The 26,783-nt window shown below is 44.2% G+C and overlaps 2 protein-coding genes, 1 long non-coding RNA gene and 1 pseudogene across 3 annotated transcripts; 2 read left to right on the top strand and 2 right to left on the bottom strand.

Annotated features, from left to right (window-relative positions):
* Positions 1 to 1,121: 1,121 nt before the first annotated feature.
* LOC147967655 (F-box protein At5g49610-like) lies at positions 1,122 to 3,693 on the bottom strand. Its single transcript, XM_087523208.1, has 2 exons — positions 2,668 to 3,693; positions 1,122 to 1,184 (listed from the first exon to the last, which is right to left on the bottom strand). The coding sequence occupies exons 1-2, from the start codon at positions 3,691 to 3,693 to the stop codon at positions 1,122 to 1,124; spliced, it is 1,089 nt and encodes a 362-aa protein (XP_087379334.1).
* An 11,343-nt stretch (positions 3,694 to 15,036) lies between these two features.
* LOC147967654 (uncharacterized) lies at positions 15,037 to 16,212 on the top strand (annotated as a pseudogene).
* Positions 16,213 to 18,150: 1,938 nt separating this feature from the next.
* On the top strand, positions 18,151 to 18,860 carry LOC147967653 (uncharacterized). Its single transcript, XR_015603184.1, has 3 exons — positions 18,151 to 18,236; positions 18,345 to 18,402; positions 18,488 to 18,860. It is a non-coding gene; the product is annotated as an uncharacterized LOC147967653 (long non-coding RNA).
* Positions 18,861 to 20,047: 1,187 nt separating this feature from the next.
* LOC147967652 (F-box protein At5g49610-like) lies at positions 20,048 to 21,214 on the bottom strand. Its single transcript, XM_087523207.1, has one exon. It carries the CDS (start codon positions 21,212 to 21,214, stop codon positions 20,048 to 20,050), a length of 1,167 nt encoding a protein of 388 aa, XP_087379333.1.
* Between the last annotated feature and the right edge of the window lie 5,569 nt (positions 21,215 to 26,783).

The following is a 26,783-nucleotide window of genomic DNA, read 5'->3' as shown; positions in this document are numbered from 1 at the left end:
AGTCTGAATCTGGCCCAACTTCTGTCTTCCTCCTTGCGCGGGCCGCCGAGTTTGCATATGATCTTTGATCAAGACGGCCCAAATATCAAACTTGTGCGCCTCGACGATACGAACAACTGTCATGTTGATTACTTTTTCAAACAAGGCCATCTTGAATACTTCTCGTGATCATCTTTACCTTCCAGTCGGACTCGGTCTTGCAGTAGACTAGATTATCCGAGTCTCATAGTGAACTTGTAGGCCATATACTATCTCTGATGATGATGACTCCAAAACCAAAGTTTACCGTCTTGATGATACGCATAACTTCTGTATTGAACACTTCTTCATCCGAGGTCATCTTGATAAACTTTCGGGCACACGTTCAGTTTCACTCGGATTCGAACTCATCCACTCGGATATTAGAGACTTTCACTCGGACCGTCCGACTGAACTTTTCACTCGGATGACTATATTTTCACTTGGAAAGCAATATCTTACGCGATCGGCAACTTTTCGTTCCGATGATAATCTTTTCACTCGGAACATTTTCATCTGGAGGACAATTTCACTCGGATGACTATATTTTTATTCGGATAATAATAAGTTCATCCGGTCAGCAAACTTCCACTCGACCGGTAATTTTCACTCGACTGGTAAATTTTCACTCGGATGATAAGCCTTTTCACTCGGATTTCCGAATGAAAACACAATCTGATCTTGTCTTATCTCTCCAGGCCTCATACGACCTTGGATTGAGACGAATTATATATGAAAATCGATCGGCTCGACGAGACGAAACTTTTCCATGTTGAAGGTTTTTCAATTCAATGTCGTCTTGAGGGCTGAATAGCTCACGCATTGCATCAGACACTCATCAACATGTGTCTGATGTCAAACGTAATATTTTGGTTTCTGGCCTGTCCAAACCGTATTGACCGTAAATTTTGTATATGAACTCGGATTAAGATGATTTATATATGAAAATCACTTGCCTCGACGAGACGAAGACAATTCCTTTAGAGTGCTCCTTCATCTGAGATCATATTGAGGGCGTAATCGGCCGAAAAGCACTCAGAACACTAAATTTTGTCGCTCGGAGTACAGCTTCGGCCACTGAGATGAGGTCGAATGGCGATAGCCTAAATATCAAAGTTGTTCCACTCGACGATGTGAAACTTTCTCATGGTGAAAACCCTTTCACTCTGTATTTTGCCAAAATCAGGTGTCAACAGGTACGTAAAGATCTTTACGTAGGTGTAGCTTTGTCCTTCTCCCCGCGCTGGGCCAGCCTAGTAAGGCGCCGGTCCAGTCAGGAGTCTACGGGAAAAACGATCAACATCACCTTGTATAGCGCTACAATTTGACGTGAATTGGCTCAGATTTTTTTTAGGGAATGCCATCATGGCCCACTTTATTTCAAGTTGAATAACTATACATCTTTCATTACAGCCGGGACAATAAAGCTATGGGGATTACCCTCCCGAAACACAAAAGAATTAGAAGTAATAGCATGTCAAGCTAATGTGTGTGCCACCATGTTCACTTCCTAGTTGCAATGTTGCACGGAGATGTTCCCAATTCTGGATGCAATCCGAAAACAATCTGCTAGTATAACCGAGTATGGACTCCACATCTGAATGGCCCCACTAAAAGCTTATACAAGTTCCAGAGAATCTATTTCAGCTATTATATATTGGAACACAACCCAACTTTTCCACCATGTATTGCCCTTCTGCAGCGCTGTTGCCTCTGCTGTTGCTGCATCAAAAATCGATCTAGAGGCCAGTAAGCTCCTGCAATAGCTTCACCAACTGCATTACGTAGCACTGCATCTGCTCCATCTGTTCCATTTTCAATAAAAGATGCATCGACGTTCAGTTTATATGAAAGTCTTCGTTGTCTCTGGTCTGCACCACGTTATTATATAAATGTGGTTCAGATTTTGAGTAAGCTCTCACATAGTTGGTTGCTATAGCTTGAATGGCAAAAGCGGAACGAGGTAGAGGAGTCACAACCACCCATTTTACGAGTTAGTTTGTCTATTGGTGCTTTAGCAGCCTATTATCCCGTTGCATACAAATTCATGAGAAGTCAATGGTTTTTCTCTTGCACCTCGCTAGACAGCGCCACCTAGTAAGCTATGTTTGGATATTGTTGAAGGGCACCACATATTCGCTGAAGTTTGTTATTGTAATAGAAGTTTAAGTAAATTGTCGCCAAAGTTGTTATAAGATGCACAGTGAAGTTGGAGCACGATATCCACATAGGATATTTCAGCAAAAAAAAAAGAGAGATCCACATAGGATGATACCCACTGAATAGATTATATTTTCTTTTTATTTATTTTTCAAAAAACAGATGTGCACGGAGACAAGCACGCACTTTACCCCTTGAGAAACATGCACATACATACCATATTATTCATATAAGCATTTCCAAGAAACTAAGATCTTAGGTAAGCCACCACAAACGAATCACGACACATCGCCTACCACTAAGAAAAGAGAGAGAGAGAAAGAAATACTTTTTTGCTGCAAAAAGATGTTAACTCCCTTCAGAGAAGTATATAGCCTCAAGATCCCGGCAGCGAGGGGAGTCAAAAAAGGCATGTGGCACGAGGCTCTCATGAAATACGAGGAATCTTGGATCTACTACACTACCGAATTTGAAATCTCCGCGAATCACCCTCTTGTCTTTGAGATGGTACATCCTGGCCATGTCACATTTAGGACATCCGATGAGGATGGCACCGTTCCCAAGAGAGATGACCTTGCTCACCGATACTACATCGCGTTTGGAAAGTACGGGCATCGGCACATGGACTCGATGGAGCAATGTCCAGGTCTCCGCCTTGTGGTCTTGTAGGCCCCATATGTCTAGGGATGTCAAGCATTCTGACATAGCCGCGACGCAGAGCTCCCCATCGAGCTCAAATAAGGATGTCCTCACGGTATTGTCTGGCGAGGGTTGGGACATGAGCCGGAATGTCTTGGAAGCCGTGTCGAATGCTAGCATCTTTCTGGTGTGGTTGGCTTGAGGGTGCTTAGAGAGCCAATGTATGTTTCCACGATGAGCCACTGGAACCTCGTACTTTGGTAACCTACCGGATGGGTCGGAAGGAGCTGGCCCCAGTTGACGTGGTAGGATGGCACCGGCCGAGAGGATGTAGTAGCGACGCCTCGTCTCAGGTTTGAAGTTAGAATTAGTAAATTCTTCCTCCTCTTTCTGAATGGCATGGCATAAAAGGCGATACTCGCCGGAAGAAGTGTGGAAGTAGAAGCCGCACTCGAAGACCGAGCAGTAGGATTGCCGACCCAACTCAGGCAGGTTGGTCCACTGCCTGGTGGCCGGGTTGCAGATGACGAAGAGGGCCCAACTTTGTTTTAGCACAAGCAGACCATCGAGAGAATACAAGACATTCTTAAAGTTGCCGGAGGGGTCATGGTCGCAAAGGAAGCGGTATGTCTGCTCCTGCGTCGGCTCGAGAGACATAGCTTGCACTGCCGGGTATTGGTCGCCGATGAATTGGACGACCATCTCGCGGGGGCGGCTGGCAGCGTGGGCGACGAGGAAGGAACGGTCGGTGGTGACACGATGCCAGTCCTTGCAGACGGCGCGACAACGGAGCACCGACACCGATGGGAGGCGGACGAGGATGTGCACCAGAGCGTCGTCGCTTAGAGCGTGGATACCTCCACCTGAGGTCTCCATCGATTCGATCGGTGGCGCAGCCTCCAACTTGACGCCACAAAGCAGCGTTGGCGCAGTAGTTGAAGCAGAGGAAGACTCACCGCCTTGCCTTCCCTTATTTCATCATGTATATATACACAGCATGATAGGATCAGATCCCGGAGTCAGAATCGGAGTTCCACCGTGCGAGAAAAAACCGGAAGGGAAAGTAGGACGTCCGATTTTCTGTCCAAACGTTGGACCGAATCGTAATAGAGATCCACTCGTACGGTCATACAACTTGGATGGATGTACCGATTTTCTTTCCAGAACGATTGTCAGTCGTATTGCCTTCCTACTCTTCTTTCTCCGTCAGAACTCAGAAGCCGGACGGAGGGGATGAAGCTGCCGCAATGTCCTCCTCCTTGCCCCCATACTCTCTCGCCGGATTGAAACTCCTGCCGTTGGCCATTTCTCTCGCCGGACGCGGCAGCTCGAGCGCTCAGCCAGGCATGGATCCCGGGTGGCCGCAGCGGCTGACCAGCTCGAGAGCTCCGGCGCGGACCTCGAGGAGGTAGATCCTGGCTGGGCGCAGCTGCTTCGTTTGGCTCGAGCACGGCAGCTCGTAAATGGAGGCGACTGGCTCTACCGGCTCGACGTTGCTTTCTTAGGCGGAGGCTGAAGATCTGGACGCTGTAGCCTCGCAGTGGAGTGCTCGCAAGAGAACTACTGGGGACGATCTGCAGTTCGCTGATTCAGCTCTACATACACACGAGACGCGACACAGCCAAAGGTAAATTATTTTCTTGCTTTTTTTGCGGGGAATTATTTTCTTGCTTTGTTGCTCTCGTCGCACCAACTATGTGATGAGGTCACAGTACTTGAATCGATCTATACCCCGGGTGCCACGAACACTCGGCAAAGGACCAAATACCGCCGGCAAAGCCGTTGCCAAGAGTTGCCCGAGCCCGCCCCCGCCGCAGACCGTAAGCCTCTCCCTCTCCTCTCCCCTGCCCTCCTCTCTCTCTCTCTCCCTCTCTGCTAGCTAGGGCAAATTTCATAGAGCGCTATTGTGATGTTGTTCATATGAACCCTAGGTATTTTTTTAGCATTTAGGAAAAAAGATTAGCAAACTTTTTTAGGAAATTAACTAGGGCAAATTTTGATGAAAATACCTAAACAGTAATTCTATTTAGCTTTAAATTAACGAAGGATATATAAATTATAGTAGCATTTAGCTTTAAATTAATAGAGGCTATAAACAAAAAACAGTAGCATTTAGCTATAAAAAGTTATTTGGACTATGGACCTGAATCTGGTCCAAATTTCATTGAAATGAAATTTGAATTATTTGGACTATGGACCTGAATATTTTTGAAGAAATTGGGTGTAGGTACTAAGGTCTTGCTGTAGAAATTTTGGTGAGGTCAGAAGGGTTAGAGAAAATGGAGTTCCTTTGCAATTTCTAATAAGGTCTTGTTGGAATATTTGCCCTAAAACAATTTGGATGAAAAGAAAATAATGTGTGTGTGTGTATGTGAGAGAGAGAGAGAGAGAGAGAGAGAGGAATAGCTAGAACAGAATTTGGGTTCTGTCCTAGGCAGAGAAGTGTTTAGTGAGGTCATTTTGCAAAGGTTTTGGGGTTTTGAAAAGACCACTTTTTTTCAAGGAAAATAATTTAGGCAAGTTTTATTTTAAAGTTGATCCCTCCCTAGACTTTTAGCTTTAGACAAAAAACAAAATTATTTAGCTATAAATAAAAAATAGTAGCTATGGCATTTAGCTATAAACAGAAAACAGAATTGTTTTTCTTTTCAAAAACTCGGTTAAAGTAATTGTTGCTATGTAAACGAAAAATAATATTGATGTTATATGATATATGTCATTGATGTTCATTTGCATATTCCATTATTGTTGATTATATCTTTTCACTTAAGTGGTCATATTATATGCAAATTCCTCAATAGTGTTTGCTCATGTTATATGCAACACTGAAGTGGTTCGGTTGTGCCAAAGTGGCTTTTTGTTGTTTCCAGGGAATGAAGCCGAGTGGCCTATGTTTTGCCGGAATGTTGATTCATTTCCGTTCCGGCAAATTTCAGGTGCTCGATTTGTCCACTTTTTAGCAAAGGTCATCCCGAAATTTTTCGTGAATTTGCCGCACCGGAATTTGCCCGGAATTTGCCGCACCGGGAAGGTGGGTAAAGGAACCCTACTCCGAGATTGTAAAGGATAATCCGACAATTACGGAAGAGCGGTATGAAATATTCAAGGCGGCTTGCGATGCCGAAGCTGCCAGAGAAAAGTCGAATTACATGAAGGGGCTTCAAGAGAGGAACATGGGGTGCCACCACCTTGGAAGCCGTGGCTACGCGGGGAAGAGTGTTGGAAATATGCCCTAGAGGCAATAATAAATTGGTTATTATTATATTTCCTTATTCATGATAATCGTTTATTATCCATGCTATAATTGTATTGATAGGAAACTCAGATACATATGTGGATAGATAGACAACACCATGTCCCTAGTGAGCCTCTAGTTGACTAGCTCGTTGATCAATAGATGGTTATGGTTTCCTAACCATGGACATTAGATGTCGTTGATAACGGGATCACATCATTAGGAGAATGATGTGATGGACAAGACCCAATCCTAAGCCTAGCACAAGATTGCATAGTTCGTCTGCTAAAGCTTTTCTAATGTCAAGTATCATTTCCCTAGACCATGAGATTGTGCAACTCCCGGATACCGTAGGAATGCTGGGTTGGGTATAAAGGTGCACTACGGGTATCTCTGAAAGTGTCTGTTGGGTTGGCACGAATCGAGACTTCGACTTGTCACTCCATGTAACGGAGAGGTATCTCTGGGCCCACTCGGTAGGACATCATCATAATGTGCACAATGTGACCAAGGAATTGATCACGGGATGATGTGTTGCGGAACGAGTAAAGAAACTTGCCGGTAACGAGATTGAACAAGGTATCGGGATACCGACGATCGAATCTCGGGCAAGTATCATAACGGTAGACAAAGGGAATTGTATACGGGATTGACTGAATCCTTGACATCATGGTTCATCCTATGAGATCATCGTGAAACATGTGGGAGCCAACATGGGTATCCAGATCCCGCTGTTGGTTATTGACCACAGAGATTTGCTGATCTCTGGCGAAGAGTGGCCTAATGTTTCGTGTCTGGGTCAGTGGATTAAGAGGGTTCCGACGGTGGTCTTGGCTTGGGCTAGGGAGGAGATGTGCGAGCTACCGGTGGTGAGCTGTGCGGTGGAGCTCGAGTCAATTCACGGGCTAGGGGCTGCTATGTGATGACCCACAAGTGTAGGGGATCTATCCTAGTCCTTTCGATAAGTAAGAGTGTCGAACCCAACAAGGAGGAGAAGGAAATGATAGGCAGTTTTCAGTAAGGTATTCTCTGCAAGCACTGAAATTATCGATAACAGATAGTTTTGTGATAAGGTAATTGGTAACGAGCAACATGTAACAAAAGTAAATAAGGTGCAGCAAGGTGGCCCAATCCTTTTTGTTGCAAAGGACAAGCCTGGACAAATTCTTATATAGAGGAAAACACTCCCGAGGACACATGGGAATTATCGTCAAGCTAGTTTTCATCACGCTCATATGATTCGCGTTCGGTACTTTGATAATTTGATATGTGGGTGGACCGGTGCTTGGGTGCTGCCCTTACTTGGACAAGCATCCGACTTATGATTAACTCCTATTGCAAGCATCCGCAACTACAAAAGAAATATTAGGGTAAACCTAACCATAGCATGAAACATATGGATCAAAATCAGCCCTTACGAAGCAACGCCTAAACTGGGGTTTAAGCTTCTGTCACTCTAGCAACCCATCATCTACTTATTACTTCCCAATGTCTTCCCCTAGGCCCAAACAATGGTGAAGTGTCATGTAGTCGACGTTCACATGACACCACTAGAGGAGAGACAACATACATCTCATCAAAATATCGAACGAATACCAAATTCACATGACTACTAATAGCAAGACTTCTCCCATGTCCTCATGAACAAACGTAACTACTCACAAATAATATTCATGTTCATAATCAGAGGGGTATTAATATGCATTAAGGATCTGAACATATAATCTTCCACCGAATAAACCAACTAGCATCAACTACAAGGAGTATTTAACACTACTAGCAACCTACGGGTACCAATCTGAGGCTTTGGGACAAAGATTGGATACAAGAGATGAACTAGGATTTGAGAGGAGATGGTGCTGGTGAAGATGTTGATCGAGACTGACCCCTTCCCGATGAGAGGATCGTTGGTGATGACGATGGCGATGATTTCCCCCTCTCGGAGGGATGTTTCCCCGGCAGAACAGCTCCGCCGGAGCCCTAGATTGGTTCTGCCAAGGTTCCGCCTCGTGGCGGCGGAGTTTCGTCCCGCAAGCTTGCTTATGACTTTTTCTAGGGTAAAAGACTTCATATAGCAGAAGATGGACATCGGAGGCCTGCCGGGGGCCCACGATGCAGGGGGCGCGCCCAGGGGGGTAGGGCGCGCCCCCACCCTCATGGCCAGGGTGTGGGCCCCCTCTGGTATTTTCTTCCCTCAGTATTTTTTATCAATTCCAAAAATGACTTCCGTGGAGTTTCAGGACTTTTGGAGTTAGGCAGAATAGGTCTCTAATATTTGCTCCTTTTCCAGCCCAGAATTCCAGCTGCCGGCATTCTCCCTCTTCATGTAAACCTTGTAAAATAAGAGAGAAAAGGCATAAGTATTGTGACATAATGTGTAATAACAGCCCATAATGCAATAAATATCAATATCAAAGCATGATGCAAAATGGACGTATTACTATGGCGGGGCTCGATGCATGTGTGAAGACGAGGGGAGGGAATGGAGGAGGTGCGAGGAGAAGAGGTCGTGCAGGGGGGGCTTTTGTACGATCGCTGGGGGTGCTGGGGCCATGGCACCGCCGCACTTCACGCTGGAGGTTGGCAGAGCCGCCAGCCTACTCGTTGCTTTGGCTGCGGCTCGAGTGGTCACATGAGGAGTCGGGGAAGCAGCCAAGATTCTCTGCATTGGCCTAGAGTGTCGCAACAAGTCTAGGTGCACGGGCGCATAGTGGTCATGGCCGCGACCACGTTTAGGGGAGGGGGCCTAGCCATGGCTGGATGCTGGGAGGGGCTCGGATGCGTGGTGCTGCGTGTGGCAAGGGCGTCGGGGACGCGCGGCTGGGTGTCAGTCGCGTGGCCAGGGGCCGGGTGTTGCACAGAGTGTGCGCTCTGGCATGCCACCTCTGGTCACCAAGGCAGTTGTGTCCTGATGTTTTTGGGCGTATCTGGCTTTGTCTAGTAGCTAGGGGTGGTATACTGGGAGCATGTGTGGCTGCAGGTGGGTCCAGGATGACGTGTGTTGCCAACTAGACCTTCTAGAAGTTCCTGGGTACAAGGTGTTTATTGTGTGCAAAATGAAAACTACTAAAGGTTTGGTTGTGAGCTTTGGGGTAGTTGGTCTAGGTACTAAGGTGAGTCTAAATGCAAAGTTTCAGTGCAATAACATCCTTCTAGCTAGTACTTGCTATACAAAGTGAAAGAAGGTCCAGAAAGTAAAAAGAAGAGGAGGGGCTCAAATGCAAAAGTTTCTGGAAGGGCTAGGGACTTATCTAAAGTGTATTTAACCCAAAGGATTTATGAGAATTGTCTTGGGATTTTTAGAAATCTAGATAAGTTAGTTGCTTCATAATCCAAATTCCCTAGGGCACATATTCTTTATAAAAATAACATACTTTTGGGTTTGAGTTATGAGCAAAAGTTAAGATGCTAGGAAGAGAAGAGTAGCTAGTAAGGGTGGATTTTAGTTGGTTTCATGTTTGTTCAGTTCAGAGGAGTTGATCAAAGAAAGCCAGAGCAGAAAGCAGAGAATCCAACAGAAGAAGAAGAAGAAGAAGAAGAAGAAGAAGAAGAAGAAAAAGAAAAATGGGCCAAAAATCAGGGTGTTACAACCTTCTTCAATGGAGAGGTTTCCCCGGTAAATTTAGAGATTGGATTGCAACTGTCTTGTGTTCCTCATCTTTGAGGATCCTTTTAAATGGAGTGGCTGGCGTTCTCATCAAGTATGGTCGTGGGCTATGACAAGGGGACCCCGTCCCCCTCTCTTCTATTCGTCATTGCTATTGACCCATTGCAACAAATCCTTAGGTGACGACGAGACATGGATTCCTGCATAATATGAATCTGCAAATAAAATGATGTGTTCGACGGGCTTTGGAAGATTGCCTCGTGGATCGCTTTCCTCCTAACCCACCAGATCGCGCATAATGTTACTGCCAGTCGGACCTAGAAATCTTTTAGAAGGTTCCAAAAACTTGAAAACCACACTTCCTATACGTAAATGGGTCGGTCTGTTCGTTCATGGCGGGGAGCGCCAAGTACGGCTAAGATTTTAACCGGCGCGTGAAGCGCCAAATAGGAAATCCTGGTGTCGAGGGGGTAGGGTGGCATGAGAGCTATTTCTCGCTTAGTGCGAGTCAACGCGGTACTCTTACCACAAGGAGTTCCCTTAATGAGTCAGCCTAGTCAATCAACTTTCTTCCAATTTTTCTTTCAGTTTTCCATCCTGCTTTGCTATTTCTGGTTTTTATCTCATTTGTTTTTTAGTTTTCCTGCATATCTTCGTTGATTTCCTTCCTTTTTCTTTTTCTTTCTTTCTTCGGTTTCCACGTGTTTTCTTCAAAAAAAAATTTGTGTGCCTTTCTTCATCATTTTTATTGGTTTTTTGTGTGTGTTTCTTCAGCAAGGTTTTTCAACACATGTCTATGTTTTTTAATATACATTGTACATTTTTAGTGTACGCGTGGAACATTTTTCTGATACACATTAAACAATTTTCAAAAGCACCATGTACATTTTTGACAAATACATGCTTTGAAGAAAAAATTTCAATACATGTTGAGCATTTTCCAAATACACGTAAACATTTTTTAATGGCAATAAACATTTTATGAAACTACGTGGTCATTTTTTTTAGGGAAAAGCTTCATATCAATCGGCCGATTTTAAGCATGCATCCGCCACGCGCTGCATCGTGAGATGACGCTGATCAACGTTTTATGTTGGGCGTGTTTTCACACGGGTCTATTACATTTTCGCTTGCAATTTTGCTCGGCCTTCTCGTGCGCACGACAAGAGCCCCGTGGGCCTTCAACCTTCCATGCCGCTTCCTTCCTGAAACAACGTCCAGGTTCGGTCGTTCTCCACACATCTCTCGTTCATCCAAACGAGGCGGTAGCAGCTGCACCGCCGTTGCCGTCATCGCTGTCTCCGGTCGTCTCTACCACCGCCCATCCCTCTTTGCTCCTCCTCTCCTCTATCAACAACGTCCGTTGTTAACATACTCTTCCATCAGATTGGTTTTTTGGTTGCATTTGCTAGAGCATGCATTTTTATATGGTATCAGAGCTAAGAGGTCTTGAGTTCAAGACTGGCTGAGACAATTAAATTGCAGCCTACTTTTGGTCCACGTTTAGATCTGAAGGAGGCACACATGAGGGGCAGTGTTGACATATAAATATATTGCTTAGTCTCTTCCGTCAGATTGGTCTTTTTGGTTGCATTGGTTAGGGAATGCACTTCTACATGGAGTGGTCTAGTCAATGAAACCAAAAGACTTATCTGATGGAAGAGTATGTCAATACTCCCCCTCACGTGTGGCTCCCTCAGGCCTAAACCTGGACCGAAAGTGGGCTGCAATTTAATTGCGCCAGCTAGGTATTGAATTCAAGACCTCTTGGCTCCAATACTATGTAGAAGTGCATATTCTAACCAATGCAACCAAAAGACTGATCTGATGGAAGCGACTAAGCAATACATTTATACATCAACACTCGCCCCTGCTGCTACCGGATGACGACGAAGACAACCTCCACTCGTCGCTGCCATCCACAGTGCAAGCATCGCCTCAAGTGGAGGCGGCCGATCTAACGAAAAACTTACAGAAGTCGATGGTGGGCAGTGCAGGTAAGAATTTGGATTGCAGCATCCTCGGTAATTTTTTCTGAAACATCACATGTGTTGCATAAGTTCTTTCCGCAACAATACATGTGTTCCAAAAAAGCGAAGATGGCTAAAAGAAATTCTGCAACACCACTTCTGTTGCAAGAAAAATCTACAACAAAACTATTGCAAAAATAATTCTGCAACAAGACCTGTGTTGCAAAAAAATATCCGCAACCCAACCAATATTATAAATGTTTCTATAACAAGATCTCTGTTGCAAAGTGGAGAAATACGTTCATCCGTTAGATTGCGTCAGATTCGACGACTCGCGAGGCGGTGGATCTTTTTAAAAGATCCACCGGCCGACACGTAGCAGCCCTTTTTTTTACAATGTCTAAATACTTTTGCTTTTAAAATGTTAGAAACATTTTTTTGAAACATGTGAATAATTATTTAAAATGGAATGTGCATTTTTGATTGGCACGAAACTTTTCCTTACACTATACAAAACTTTTCTTACATTTTGTAAATATTTTTTAAATGTGATATGTTTTAAAACATGTGAACATTTTCTGAATAGTATGAAATATAATTTTGAATTAGGCAAATATTGAAACAGTTCTTAAAATGACACAAACAGTTTTTGAAAGTGTGTCAATATGTTTTGAATGTGACAAACATTTTTTCCTAATGCTACCAATATTATTTTAAAGTTGCCTAAACATTTATTAAACACAGCACGTACATTTTCTTTAGAAAGCGCTTTGATTTTTTTGTTTAGATACTATAATATTGTTTCATTTCAGAAATTTAAATAAAAGTAATAAAACAAGAAAATAAAGAAAAAACCAGCGTTTCTCCCCACGCCGGGCCAGCCTAATAAGGCGCTGCTGGAAGCGAGTGCTCTCACTGCGAGGGAGGTATAGCCGCCCCCGGTCCAGCCAGGAGTCTACGGGAAAAACGATCAACATCACCTTGTATAGCGCTACAATTTGACGTGAATTGGCTCAGATTTTTTTGAGGGAATGTCATCAGGGCGCACTTTATTTCAAGTTGAATAATTATTCATCTTTCATTACACCCGGGACAATAAAGCTACGAGGATTACCCTCCCAACACACAAAAGAATTAGAAGTAAAAGCATGCCAAGCTAATGTGTGCGCCACCATGTTCACTTCCTGTTGCAATGTTGCACAGAGATATTCCCAATTCTAGATGCAATCTAAAAACAATCTACTAGTATAGCCGAGTATGGACTCCACACCTGAATGACCCCCATTAAAAGCTTGTACAAGTTGTAGAGAATCTATTTCAACTATTATTGGAACACAAGCCAACTTTTCCATCATGTACTGCCCTTCTGAAGCATTGTTGCCTCTGCCGTTGCTGCATCAAAAATCGATCTAGAGGCCAGTAAGCTCCTGCAATAGCTTCACCAACTGCATTACGTAGCACTTCACCTGCTCCATCTGTTCCATTTTCAATAAAAGATGCATCGATGTTCAGTTTATATGAAATTATTGGTGGTCTGTGGTCTGCACCATGTTACAATGTTACTATACTAGATGACCCGTTGCGCCCATGGCGCAAAGACCGAGCGCAAGCCATGTATTGGAGGAGTGTGCATTGAAATATGTAGATACAGATTGATACATATATAAAAGCCTTTTCAGTTGGCATACATCTGGACTTATTCGAGCAAATATTCTTGATAAGACATCTTTACACTAAGAATTTTAAAAAGTAGAGCTTGCATATTTGCAATGAGCAGAGAACATGCAGTAGAGAAAGGAAGATTTTTTTAAAGTATTGTTGTTGTCAAAGCACAGCTCATGATACTACATGCAACAAGCAAGTGATACTGATAGACAATTATGCAGAGGCCCTTGGACGTGCACTTGAAGGCAAAATCATATATTGGTTCAGAAGCACACCAGGCAACAGTCTAAGCAGCAAATGACCGACAATTAAACACATAGGATGGTCTTAGGTGATTACATCAGATTTAAAAGCATGATAAACATAGAAGTCTTGGTAGGCATGTATACTAATGCTAAGTTATATAATAAGGGGCTCTTGCAACTTGATTATATTGAGTAGACGATTAGGTGCAGTCCCTTGTAAGTGCATTTGAAGACGAAAGCATATGCTTGACGTTGCTCCATGTGCGCCTGATGGAAGAAGTCGCTGTAGCCTCTAGTGATGGTGGCCCTTTTGTCAACACCCTTGATAAAGCGGGTTGTGATAGCGGTAGTTCCGTCTCCAGTAATGATTGGCACCATGGTCAGCATCCATGTGTGAGAAAAGCGAGCCCTTAGAAATAGAAACCCTAAAGTGCTGAAAATGATAGTAAAGGTTAGTTAGTATATCATTTTATACGATGTCATTGTATGAAATAGAACAAAGTAATTGCAAAGGATTACCATCCTTTTGCCATCTGTAGCAAATGTTTCCATCATGTGGCACACATAGTACTGATTAGGTGTGGTGGTGTTATGGATGAGCTTTCGCAGCCTACGAACATTATGGTTGTAGAGCTTAACTATGTTGCCCCCACACAACGTGCCGACTAAACTCATCTAGGTAGTGGATGCCAGGATTACCTATGTTAAATTGTACAAAGTTATACCATTTTGTAGTTGTGATGAGAGTAGTTGAAATGAGAAGAGTAATGTAGCTCTTACTGCGGAGAATATACTTTCCTGGCTTTAGATTGAGTTTCTTTCCTTTGAATTTTTGCATTGAGCTTGCTTTGCGTGGGTGATGAATATACTCAAATGGTTTATTGTGCTTGCGACATAGCGGTTCGTCTGTAATGAATAAATAAGATCATGCGAAGATAAAATGATGTCTATGATTTGAAACTTGTCAATAGTCATCATAAATATGTTTTTGAGTATTACTCTTGGTAATTTGGCTGCCGCCGATATCGCTGGTTGTGTCTGCCTCCTCTTGTTTAACTGCTGACATCTGGAAAAAAGTAGTAGAATCATTAAGCTGACCTATCTGCATGTGATTTCAGCTGGCATGTTTAACAGTTATGCATGCGTTTGAATATAGTGAGACCGAGTTATTACTGGACATAATTTCACAGGCTATTACTATGAAATTGCAAGTGTATCAGGAAATGAATAATCTATTGTTGTTGCATAAATATAGGAGCTGCATGATTTCTTATTCTCCACCAACCGCCTTGTTAGTGTGCCACATGCTTCTGTGAGGTCCTCACACCGCCCTCCCTTTCTCTTATCTCTAGCCGAGAGACACACAGCCACATATTCCTCCAAGCCCCTCCTCCCTTCCTCTGTTACTCTCTCCCTGATCTGTTGCCTCGCCCAAGCCCCTCCTACCTCCCCGATCTGCTACCTCTGTCAAGTGATGCAGCCAAATCGATGGCCTCCATGCGCATCCCAAGAGAAAGTGAGGTAGAGGGGGCGGCCCATGGCTGGATTAGGCAGCTGCAAAGCTCAGTGGCTCTGCTGCGAGCCTGAGATGGCGGAGGTGAGAGTATGGACGCCGGCTGACGATGGGATACTGTGGGCATCGTCGGCCGGGGCTACAATGGAGCCCGGCACCACGGCGCCCGGAGCTGCAATGGAGCTCTGCCGGGGTTGCAATGGAGCCCGACACCACGGCGCCCGAGCTGCAATGGAGCTCCGTTGGAGCTGCCATGAAGAGTGGGTGCTACTGCCGGCGGTGTGGCAAGTCGAGGACGGCGACGCTCACCACCGGTGCTGCAATGAAGTGGGCGTTGCTGCCGGCGGCATTGCAATAGAGCAGGTGCTGCTGCGGGCGGCGCAACAAGTCAAGGATGGCAGGGCAGCAAGTCGAGGACGGCGACGCTCGCCACCAGTGATGCAATGAAGCGAGCGCTGCTGCCAATGGCGTGACAAGTCGAGGACGGCGGCATTTTAATGAAGCGTCGATGGAGCCACCGACGTCGGGCTGCTGCATGGCGAGGGATGCAATACTATGGCGGCCTCGGGCCTCGATGATGTTGTGTTTGTCCGGGTCACAACATCGCCGCTGCTGCCAAATTACCAAGAGTAATACTCAAAAACATATTGAGGACCTGCTGTAGTCACGTTGGTCACGCATAGTCAGAGTCGCGTTTGCTGCTTTGCGCTAGGAGTGGTGTATGCGAGGCCACTGTAAATTGGTGCTACCAAGGCGAGTGGTGGATCCCTAATCCCTACATGCAGTACCAGTTTAGATAGTAATACTGGTTAAATTAACTCATGATCAACTGTTAAAATTTGCCGCTATAAATTAAGGTGAAAGGCCCCTTGAATTGTTTGCCTCGTTCACGCAATGAATTCCTTGTGCAGGGAGTTCTAGCGATGCATTATACAAGGAGCTATGGCATGCTTGAGCTAGGCTTTTGATCACAGTGCCTTGCCAAGGTGAAAGGATTTACTACTTTCCAGATAGTTATATGGAACAGGTATGTGTCACCGCATTGGTGTTTGCTTTTCTTGATGCCAAATAACTAATGAATGAATTTTGCTACTCAACACAAACAATAGCTATTTGTACAATGTGACACTGCTTGCTTCTTGTGTTAAAATGGCAATGACTTTGTTTATGCCGAATACTCATCCAGGTATTCAAATAATAATCATCCGCGTATTTAAAGATCGTCCACATACACATTTAGAACCTGTTAGGGTCATCGTGTGTGTGAGACGTGTGCTTCTCTAGTATGGTCATGTATTAGTTGACAAATGAGTATCCATTAGAGGGTACCACTTTACATACAGTGCTTCCAGCCTTGTAGGCCTCACGAGAAGTCCCTTTGCCAAGCTTCACTATGATGCCTAACTAACTATTTCACAAACATTTTTGTTAGCTAATAAAATCAATAGATTTTCGCATGTCATGACAAACTGATTTCTTCCGGCTGCCCAAAAAACAGAGTACTAATACACTGAGAGACTGTACAATTGTTTAGCCTACTTTACAAATTAATTTCAGAACTGGCTAAACATATCAGGATATACACCAGTTGACAGCAAAGAAAATAAATCATCACCACTAATAATCTACTAAATGAATACATCCATTCACATCTCCAGAATTGTACTCCCTCCGTTCCAAATTACTCGTCGCAGAAATGGATGTATCTAGAACTAAAATACATCTAGATACATCCATACCTGCGACAAGTAATTCGGAATGGAGGGAGTATTATACATGTCAAAGAATGACTAACAGTACTTGTTCTTCTCTGAAAGCTGACAAGAAAATACAGTTGGTAGAAATGTTAAAATGATTTTGAGCTCTAAACTCCAGTTATCAATACACTTGACTGTCTACTGATCTCTGACCGGTTAATTTAGGAATCATCAAATTTACCTATAAGGGAGCAATTGTCTGTAAGATGTGACTTGTTTGCATGCATTTCATAGATAAATATGTAAATAAAAGTTCACTTGCATACCTGGATATTTACATTCACATACAGAGACAATATATCTTCAATTTCACATATAGGACAAGAATGTATAGTCACAAACTCACAATTCCATGGCAGCAAAAATCTTCAACCATCTGTGAACTCCATACAACAATGATATTAGAGATCTCTTGTTTTGTTGATATATTGATATATAGAGGAAGGAGATGTAGTCTATAGGACAGGAGAAGCAACCATCAATTGTGCTAATGTCACCTATCCATAGTGCCATATGTCCAAAGGCACTCGAGTAAAAATTAAAACACAAAAGTGACAAATGGCAATGGGAGTTTGGAGCTCATCCATCGGAATTAGATGGTCTGGGAAAGAACAACGATTTTGCCCTCTTGTGGATTTAAAATACAATTAGAAAAGTTCAGTTAACTGGTGAATAGGTGCTTTAAGCTCATCCAACCTCCTTAGTTTTGAAAATGAACAAATCCCTCTCATAACATAATTTAATACATCATATTTATGCAGACATTGCCAATTCAATTATCTGGCAAACGTGAAGCACATTAGTGCCAGTTTGTATTTGAGCCGGCACTAATGTATACATTAGTGCCGGTTCGAACGGCTAGCCGGGCCGCTTTCATTAGTACCGGTTCGTGGCCAACCTTTAGCACCGGTTCGTGCCATGAACCGGTACTAATGAGAGCGGTGGCAGGATGTTGTTGCCAGACTGGGGCCCCTCCAGCCCCTTTAGTACCGGTTCTTGGCATGAACCGGTACTAAAGGTCGTCCTACATAAACCCTACGTCCACCCGAGCTCGCTCTGTTCTTCCCCTTTCCCCTCTCCTCTCTGTTCTTCCCCTCTTCCTCTCGAGCTCATCACACACTTTGCCCAAATTTTGTCAAGATTTGAAGGCCCCCATCCATTGAAATGATCACAAAGGTTAGCAACTTTGTCCTTTCATCTCTCATTGCTAGATTTACTCTTGCAATGCTTTATATAGTGATTAATTTGTGAGTTTCGTAATTTGGGAGGAAATATATATATGTGCTAGTATTTGATTTATATGCAATTTCAGGTCAAAAATAACACTTAGTTTGCATATGTAGGTGTGGTTTACTTAGTGCCTTCTAAATCTCCGTCGTAACCACCGTCGATCGCCCGCACCGTCCCGTCGCCGGCACCACCTTGTGGTGAGCCTCTTTGTTCATGAAATTTTATATAAAAATTGATGTTTGTGTGATTTGGATATATAGTTACTCGTATAATTATTATCCGTACATTGTTTGTTATACATATAGTGCCATGGTTTTGATATCCGTCCCCGTCGGCCCTCGTCCTTGTTATGATTCGGATGTGGTATATATATTCTCTTTTAAAACTAGTTGCATTTCGTGTTTATGACAAATTATGCCCATCAAGTTGACATAGAAATTTTTTCTAGGAGGTATGTGAACCGGAAATTCCAACCGACCCTATTGTCGAGAGGTTAAATTTAGTTGAAAGAGAAAACGAGTACTTGAAAGAAAAATTGAAAAGAATTGAGGGGGAGAAGATGGAATTGGAGTTGCATGTCGCCGATGTCGTCGATGATCACAAGATCAAGATGGAGAAAATGCGCTTGAAGATTAGAAAGATTAGAAAATATGCCATCGATAGTGAGGCTTGGTATCATTATGCTGTTGGATCCATTGTTACCTTAGTTGCGATCTTGATCGCATTTGTTGTTGCATTTAAATGCTTTAGCTAGAGAGTTATTTGTTTGTTGCATTTAAGTGTTGTATGAACTTTATGTATGAACTTGTATTAATTTGGTCTATTCGGTGTTGTGTAATGAAGATGAGCTGGCAATGGATGTACGATGACCGATGCTCTCCCCAGTTCGTTGAGGGCGTGCATACTTTTCTGATTGCGGCTGAGGCAAACAAGCGGGCGGATGATTTTATGCCTTGTCCATGTGCTGGCTGTAAGAATGGTCACAATTACTCTACGTCAAGAACCATTCACGTCCACCTGTTTGAGTCCGGTTTCATGCCCCACTATAATGTTTGGACCAAGCACGGAGAAAGAGGGGTTATGATGGAAGACAATGAAGAAGAAGAGGACGACGACAGCTATCCTGGCCATTTTTACTTCTGGTAGTCTAGGGTAGTTCACCCTGAGCGATATTGGCCACAGACTGGGTCACCTAACCCTTCGCTGCCTCATGGGCCAAGGATCATATGGGTCCAGTAGCAGTCACATAGGAAAAAAAGGTGTGTGGTAACTAAACTTTACACCGAACAGTAAAATCCAACAGTGAAAAATCACTGGGCGTGCCAATCGGATGGCCAACATGTGTGCGCACGGGAGAGGCCTCAGATGGGCGGGTTGCCCAGCGTGATTTATATGTTCAATGTGGTTCAGATTTTGAATAAGCTCTCACATAGTTCGTTGCTATAGCTTGAATGGCAAAAGCAGAACGAGGTAGAGGAGTCACAACCACCCATTTTACGAGTTTGTCTCTTGGTGCTCGTGCAGCCTATTATCCCGTTGCATACAAATTCATGAGAAGTCAATGGTTTTTCTCCTGCACCTCGCTAGACAGCGCCACCTAATAAGCTATGTTTGGATATTGTTGAAGGTTACCACATATTCAATAAAGTTTGTTATTGTAACAAAAGTTTAAGTAAATTGTCGCCGAAGTTGTTATAAGATGCACAATGAAGTTGGAGCACGGTATCCACATAGGATATTTCACCAAAAAAAAGAGATCCACATAGGATGATACCCGCCGAATACATTATATTATCTTTTTATTTATTTTTTCAAAAAACAGATGTGCACGCAGACAAGCACGCACTTTACCCCTTGATGTGAAACATGCACATACATACCATATTATTCATATAAGCATCTCCAAGAAACTAAGGTCTTAGGTAAACCACCATAAACACATCACGACACATCGCCTACCACTAAGGAAAAAAAAGAGAAAGAAATACTTTTTTGCCGCAAAAAGATTTTAGCTCCCTTCAGAGAAGTATATAGTCTCAAGATCCTGGCAGCGAGGGGAGTCAAAAAAGGCATGTGGCACGAGGCTCTCATGAAATACGAGGAATCTGGGATCTACTACACTACCGAATTTGAAATCTCCGCGAATCACCCTCTTATCTTTGAGATGGTACATCCTGGCCATGTCACATTTAGGACATCCGATGAGGATGGCACCGTTCCCAAGAGAGATGACCTTGCTCACCGATACTACATCGCGTTTGGAAAGTACGGGCATCGGCACATGGACTCGATGGAGCAATGTCCAGGTCTCCGCCTTGTGGTCTTGTAGGCCCCATATGTCCAGGGATGTCAAGCATTCTGACATAGCCGCGACGCAGAGCTCCCCATCGAGCTCAAATAAGGATGTCCTCACGGTATTGTCTGGCGAGGGTTGGGACATGAGCCGGAATGTCTCGGAAGCCGTGTCGAATGCTAGCATCTTTCTGGTGTGGTTGGCTTGAGGGTGCTTAGAGAGCCAATGTAGGTTTCCACGATGAGCCACTGGAACCTCATACTTTGGTAACCTACCGGATGGGTCGGAAGGAGCTGGCCCCAGTTGACGTGGTAGGATGGCACCGGCCGAGAGGATGTAGTAGCGACGCCTCGTCTCAGGTTTAAAGTTAGAATTAGTAAATTCTTCCTCCTCTTTCTGAATGGCATGGCATAAAAGGCGATACTCGCCGGAAGAAGTGTGGAAGTAGAAGCCGCACTCGAAGACCGAGCAGTAGGATTGCCGACCCAACTCAGGCAGGTTGGTCCACTGCCTGGTGGCCGGGTTGCAGATGACGAAGAGGGCCCAACTTTGTTTTAGCACAAGCAGACCATCGAGAGAATACAAGACATTCTTAAAGTTGCCGGAGGGGTCATGGTCGCAAAGGAAGCGGTATGTCTGCTCCTGCGTCGGCTCGAGAGACATGGCTTGCACTGCCGGGTATTGGTCGCCGATGAATTGGACGACCATCTCGCGGGGGCGGCTGGCAGCGTGGGCGACGAGGAAGGAACGGTCGGTGGTGACACGATGCCAGTCCTTGCAGACGGCGCGACAACGAAGCACCGACACCGATGGGACGCGGACGAGGATGTGCACCAGAGTGTCGTCGTTTAGAGCGTGGATACCTCCACCTGAGGTCTCCATCGATTCGATCGGTGGCGCAGCCTCCAACTTGACGCCACAAAGCAGCGTTGGCGCAGTAGTTGAAGCAGAGGAAGACTCACCGCCTTGCCTTCCCTTATTTCATCATGTATATATACACAGCATGATCGGATCAGATACCGGAGTCAGAATCGGAGTTCCACCGTGCGAGAAAAAACCGGAAGGGAAAGTAGGACGTCCGATTTTCTGTCCAAACGTTAGACCGAATCGTAATAGAGATCCACTCGTACGGTCATACAACTTGGATGGATGTACCGATTTTCTTTCCAGAACGATTGTCAGTCGTATTGCCTTCCTACTCTTCTTTCTCCGTCAGAACTCAGAAGCCGGACGGAGGGGATGAAGCTGCCGCAATGTCCTCCTCCTTGCCCCCATACTCTCTTCTTTCTTGCTTTTTTTGTGGGGAATTATTTTCTTGCTTTGTTGCTCTCGCCGCACCAACTATGTGATGAGGTCACACTACTTGAATCGATCTATACCCCGGGTGCCACGGACACTCGGCAAAGGACCAAATACCGCCGGCAAAGCCGTTGCCAAGAGTTGCCCGAGCCCGCCCCCGCCGCATACCGTAAGCCTCTCCCTCTCCTCTCCCCTGCCCTCCTCTCTCTCTCTCTCTCTCCCTCTCTGCTAGCTAGGGCAAATTTCATAGAGCGCTACTGTGATGTTGTTCATATGAACCCTAGGTATTTTTTAGCATTTAGGAAAAAAGATTAGCAAACTTTTTTAGGAAATTAACTAGGGCAAATTTTGATGAAAATACCTAAACAGTAATTCTATTTAGCTTTAAATTAACGAAGGATATATAAATTATAGTAGCATTTAGCTTTAAATTAATAGAGGCTATAAACAAAAAACAGTAGCATTTAGCTATAAAAAGTTATTTGGACTATGGACCTGAATCTGGTCCAAATTTCATTGAAATGAAATTTGAATTATTTGGACTATGGACCTGAATATTTTTGAAGAAATTGGGTGTAGGTACTAAGGTCTTGCTGTAGAAATTTTGGTGAGGTCAGAAGGGTTAGAGAAAATGGAGTTCCTTTGCAATTTCTAATAAGGTCTTGTTGGAATATATGCCCTAAAACAATTTGGATGAAAAGAAAATAATGTGTGTGTGTGTGTGTGTGAGAGAGAGAGAGAGAGAGAGGAATAGCTAGAACAGAATTTGGGTTCTGTCCTAGGCAGAGAAGTGTTTAGTGAGGTCATTTTGCAAAGGTTTTGGGGTTTTGAAAAGACCACTTTTTTTCAAGGAAAATAATTTAGGCAAGTTTTATTTTAAATTTGATCTCTTCCTAGACTTTTAGCTTTAGACAAAAAACAAAATTATTTAGCTATAAATAAAAAACAGTAGCTATGGCATTTAGCTATAAACAGAAAACAGAATTGTTTTTCTTTTCAAAAACTCGGTTAAAGTAATTGTTGCTATGTAAACGAAAAATAATATTGATGTTATATGATATATGTCATTGATGTTCATTTGCATATTCCATTATTGTTCATTATATCTTTTCACTGAAGTGGTCATGTTATATGCAAATTCCTCAATAGTGTTTGCTCATGTTATATGCAACATTGAAGTGGTTCGGTTGTGCCAGAGTGGCTTTTTGTTGTTTCCAGGGAATGAAGCCGAGTGGCCTATGTTTGCCCGGAATGTTGATTCATTTCCGTTCCGGCAAATTTCAGGTGCTCGATTTGTCCACTTTTTAGCAAAGGTCATCCCGAAATTTTTCGTGAATTTCGGCATGACTTGTGCTACAAACTAGGACATATCGAGTGCCCGGAATTTGCCGCACCGGGAAGGTGGGTAAAGGAACCCTACTCCGAGATTGTAAAGGATAATCCGACAATTATGGAAGAGCGGTATGAAATATTCAAGGCGGCTTGCGATGCCGAAGCTGCCAGAGAAAAGTTGAATTACATGAAGGGGCTTCAAGAGAGGAACATGGGGTGCCACCACCTTGGAAGCCGTGGTTACGCGGGGAAGAGTGTTGGAAATATGCCCTAGAGGAAATAATAAATTGGTTATTATTATATTTCCTTATTCATGATAATCGTTTATTAACCATGCTATAATTGTATTGATAGGAAACTCAGATACATATGTGGATACATAGACAACACCATGTCCCTAGTGAGCCTCTAGTTGACTAGCTCGTTGATCAATAGATGGTTGTGGTTTCCTAACCATGGACATTAGATGTCGTTGATAACGGGATCACATCATTAGGAGAATGATGTGATGGACAAGACCCAATCCTAAGCCTAGCACAAGATCGTATAGTTCGTCTGCTAAAGCTTTTCTAATGTCAAGTATCATTTCCTTAGACCATGAGATTGTGCAACTCCCGGATACCGTAGGAATGCTTTGGGTGTACCAAACTTCACAACGTAACTGGGTGGCTATAAAGGTGCACTACGGGTATCTCTAAAAGTGTCTGTTAGGTTGGCATGAATCGAGACTTCGACTTGTCACTCCATGTAACGGAGAGGTATCTCTGGGCCCACTCGGTAGAACATCATCATAATGTGCACAATGTGACCAAGGAATTGATCACGGGATGATGTGTTGCGGAACGAGTAAAGAAACTTGCCGGTAACGAGATTGAACAAGGTATCGGGATACCGATGATCGAATCTCGGGCAAGTATCATACCGGTAGACAAAGGGAATTGTATACGGGATTGACTGAATCCTTGACATCGTGGTTCATCCGATGAGATCATCGTGAAACATGTGGGAGCCAACATGGGTATCCAGATCCCGCTGTTGGTTATTGACCACAGAGATTTGCTGATCTCTGGCGAAGAGTGGGCTAATGTTTCGTGTCTGGGTCAGTGGATTAACAGGGTTCTGACGGTGGTCTTGGCTTGGGCTAGGGAGGAGAGGTGCGAGCTACCGGTGGTGAGCTGTGCGGTGGAGCTCGAGTCAATTCACGGGCTAGGGGCTGCTATGTGATGACCCACAAGTGTAGGGGATCTATCGTAGTCCTTTTGATAAGTAAGAGTGTCGAACCCAACATGGAGGAGAAGGAAATGATAGGCAGTTTTCAGTAAGGTATTCTCTGCAAGCACTGAAATTATCGATAACAGATAGTTTTGTGATAAGGTAATTGGTAACGAGCAACATGTAACAAAAGTAAATAAGGTGCAGCAAGGTGGCCCAATCCTTTTTGTTGCAAAGGACAAGCCTGGACAAATTCTTATATAGAGGAAAACGCTCCCGAGGACACATGGGAATTATCGTCAAGCTAGTTTTCATCACGCTCATATGATTCGCGTTCGGTATTTTGATAATTTGATATGTGGGTGGACCGGTGCTTGGGTGCTGCCCTTACTTGGACAAGCATCCGACTTATGATTAACTCCTATTGCAAGCATCCGCAACTAAAAAAGAAGTATTAAGATAAAACCTAACCATAGCATGAAACATATGGATCAAAATCAGCCCTTACGAAGCAACGCCTAAACTGGGGTTTAAGCTTCTGTCACTCTAGCAACCCATCATCTACTTATTACTTCCCAATGCCTTCCCCTAGGCCCAAACAATGGTGAAGTGTCATGTAGTCGACGTTCACACGACACCACTAGAGGAGAGACAACATACATCTCATCAAAATATCGAATGAATACCAAATTCACATGACTACTAATAGCAAGACTTCTCCCATGTCCTCAGGAACAAACGTAACTACTCACAAATAAAATTCATGTTCATAATCAGAGGGGTATTAATATGCATTAAGGATCTGAACATATAATCTTCCACCGAATAAACCAACTAGCATTAACTACAAGCAGTATTTAACACTACTAGCAACCTACAGGTACCAATCTTAGGCTTTGGGACAAAGATTGGATACAAGAGATGAACTAGGATTTGAGAGGAGATGGTGCTGGTGAAGATGTTGATCGAGACTGACCCCCTCCTGATGAGAGGATTGTTGGTGATGACGATGGCGATGATTTCCCCCTCCTGGAGGGATGTTTTCCCGGTAGAATAGCTCCGCCGGAGCCCTAGATTGGTTCTGCCAAGGTTCCGCCTCGTGGCGGCGGAGTTTCGTCCCGCAAGCTTGCTTATGATTTTTTCCAGGGTAAAAGACTTCATATAGCAGAAGATGGACACCGGAGGCCTGCCGGGGGCCCACGATGCAGGGGGCGTGCCCAGGGGGGTAGGGCACGCCCCCACCCTCGTGGCTAGGGTGTGGGCCCCCTCTGGTATTTTCTTCCCTCAGTATTTTTTATCAATTCCAAAAATGACTTCCGTGGAGTTTCAGGACTTTTGGAGTTAGGCAGAATAGGTCTCTAATATTTGCTCCTTTTCCAGCCCAGAATTCCAGCTGCCGGCATTCTCCCTCTTCATGTAAACCTTGTAAAATAAGAGAGAAAAGGCATAAGTATTGTGACATAATGTTTAATAACAGCCCATAATGCAATAAATATCAATATCAAAGCATGATGCAAAATGGACGTATTACTATGGCGGGGCTCGATGCATGTGTGAAGACGAGGGGAGGGAATGGAGGAGGTGCGAGGAGAAGAGGTCATGCAGGGGGGGGGGGCTTTTGTAGGATCGCTGGGGGTGCTGGGGCCATGGCACCGCCGCACTTCACGCTGGAGGTTGGCAGAGCCGCCAGCCTACTCGTTGCTTTGGCTGCGGCTCGAGTTTTCACATGAGGAGTCGGGGAAGCAGCCAAGATTCTCTGCACCGGCCTAGCGCGTCGCAACAAGTCTAGGTGCATGGGCGCATAGTGGTCATGGCCGCGACCGCGTTTAAGGGAGGGGGCCTAGCCATGGCTGGATGCTGGGAGGGGCTCGGATGCGTGGTGCTGCGTGTGGCAAGGGCGTCGGGGACGCGCGGCTGGGTGTCAGTCGCGTGGCCAGGGGCCGGGTGTTTCACAGAGTGTGCGCTCTGGCATGCCACCTCTGGTCACCAAGGCAGTTGTGTCCTGATGTTTTTGGGCGTATCTGGCTTTGTCTAGTAGCTAGGGGTGGTATACTAGGAGCATGTGTGGCTGCAGGTGGGTCCAGGATGACGTGTGCTGCCAACTAGACCTTCTAGAAGTTCTTGGGTACAAGGTGTTTATTGTGTGCAAAATGAAAACTACTAAAGGTTTGGTTGTGAGCTTTGGGGTAGTTGGTCTAGGTACTAAGGTGAGTCTAAATGCAAAGTTTCAGTGCAATAACATCGTTCTAGCTAGTACTTGCTATACAAAGTGAAAGAAGGGCCAGAAAGTAAAAAGAGGAGGAGGGGCTCAAATGCAAAAGTTTCTGGAAGGGCTAGGGACTTATCTAAAGTGTATTTAACCCAAAGTATTTATGAGAATTGTCTTGGGATTTTTAGAAATCTAGATAAGTTAGTTGCTTCATAATCCAAATTCCCTAGGGCACATATTCTTTATAAAAATAACATACTTTTGGGTTTGAGTTATGAGCAAAAGTTAAGATGCTAGGAAGAGAAGAGTAGCTAGGAAGGGTGGATTTTAGTTGGTTTCATGTTTGTTCAGTTCAGAGGAGTTGTTCAAAGAAAGCCAATCAGAAAGCAGAGAATCCAA

This window comes from Triticum urartu, chromosome 5A (genome assembly GCF_056163025.1).
Source record: "Triticum urartu cultivar PI428250 chromosome 5A, HENAU_Tu73, whole genome shotgun sequence".
NCBI lineage: Eukaryota > Viridiplantae > Streptophyta > Magnoliopsida > Poales > Poaceae > Triticum > Triticum urartu.
Note: the sequence above shows the minus strand (reverse complement) of the source record. Positions and strands in the feature narration are given on the sequence as shown.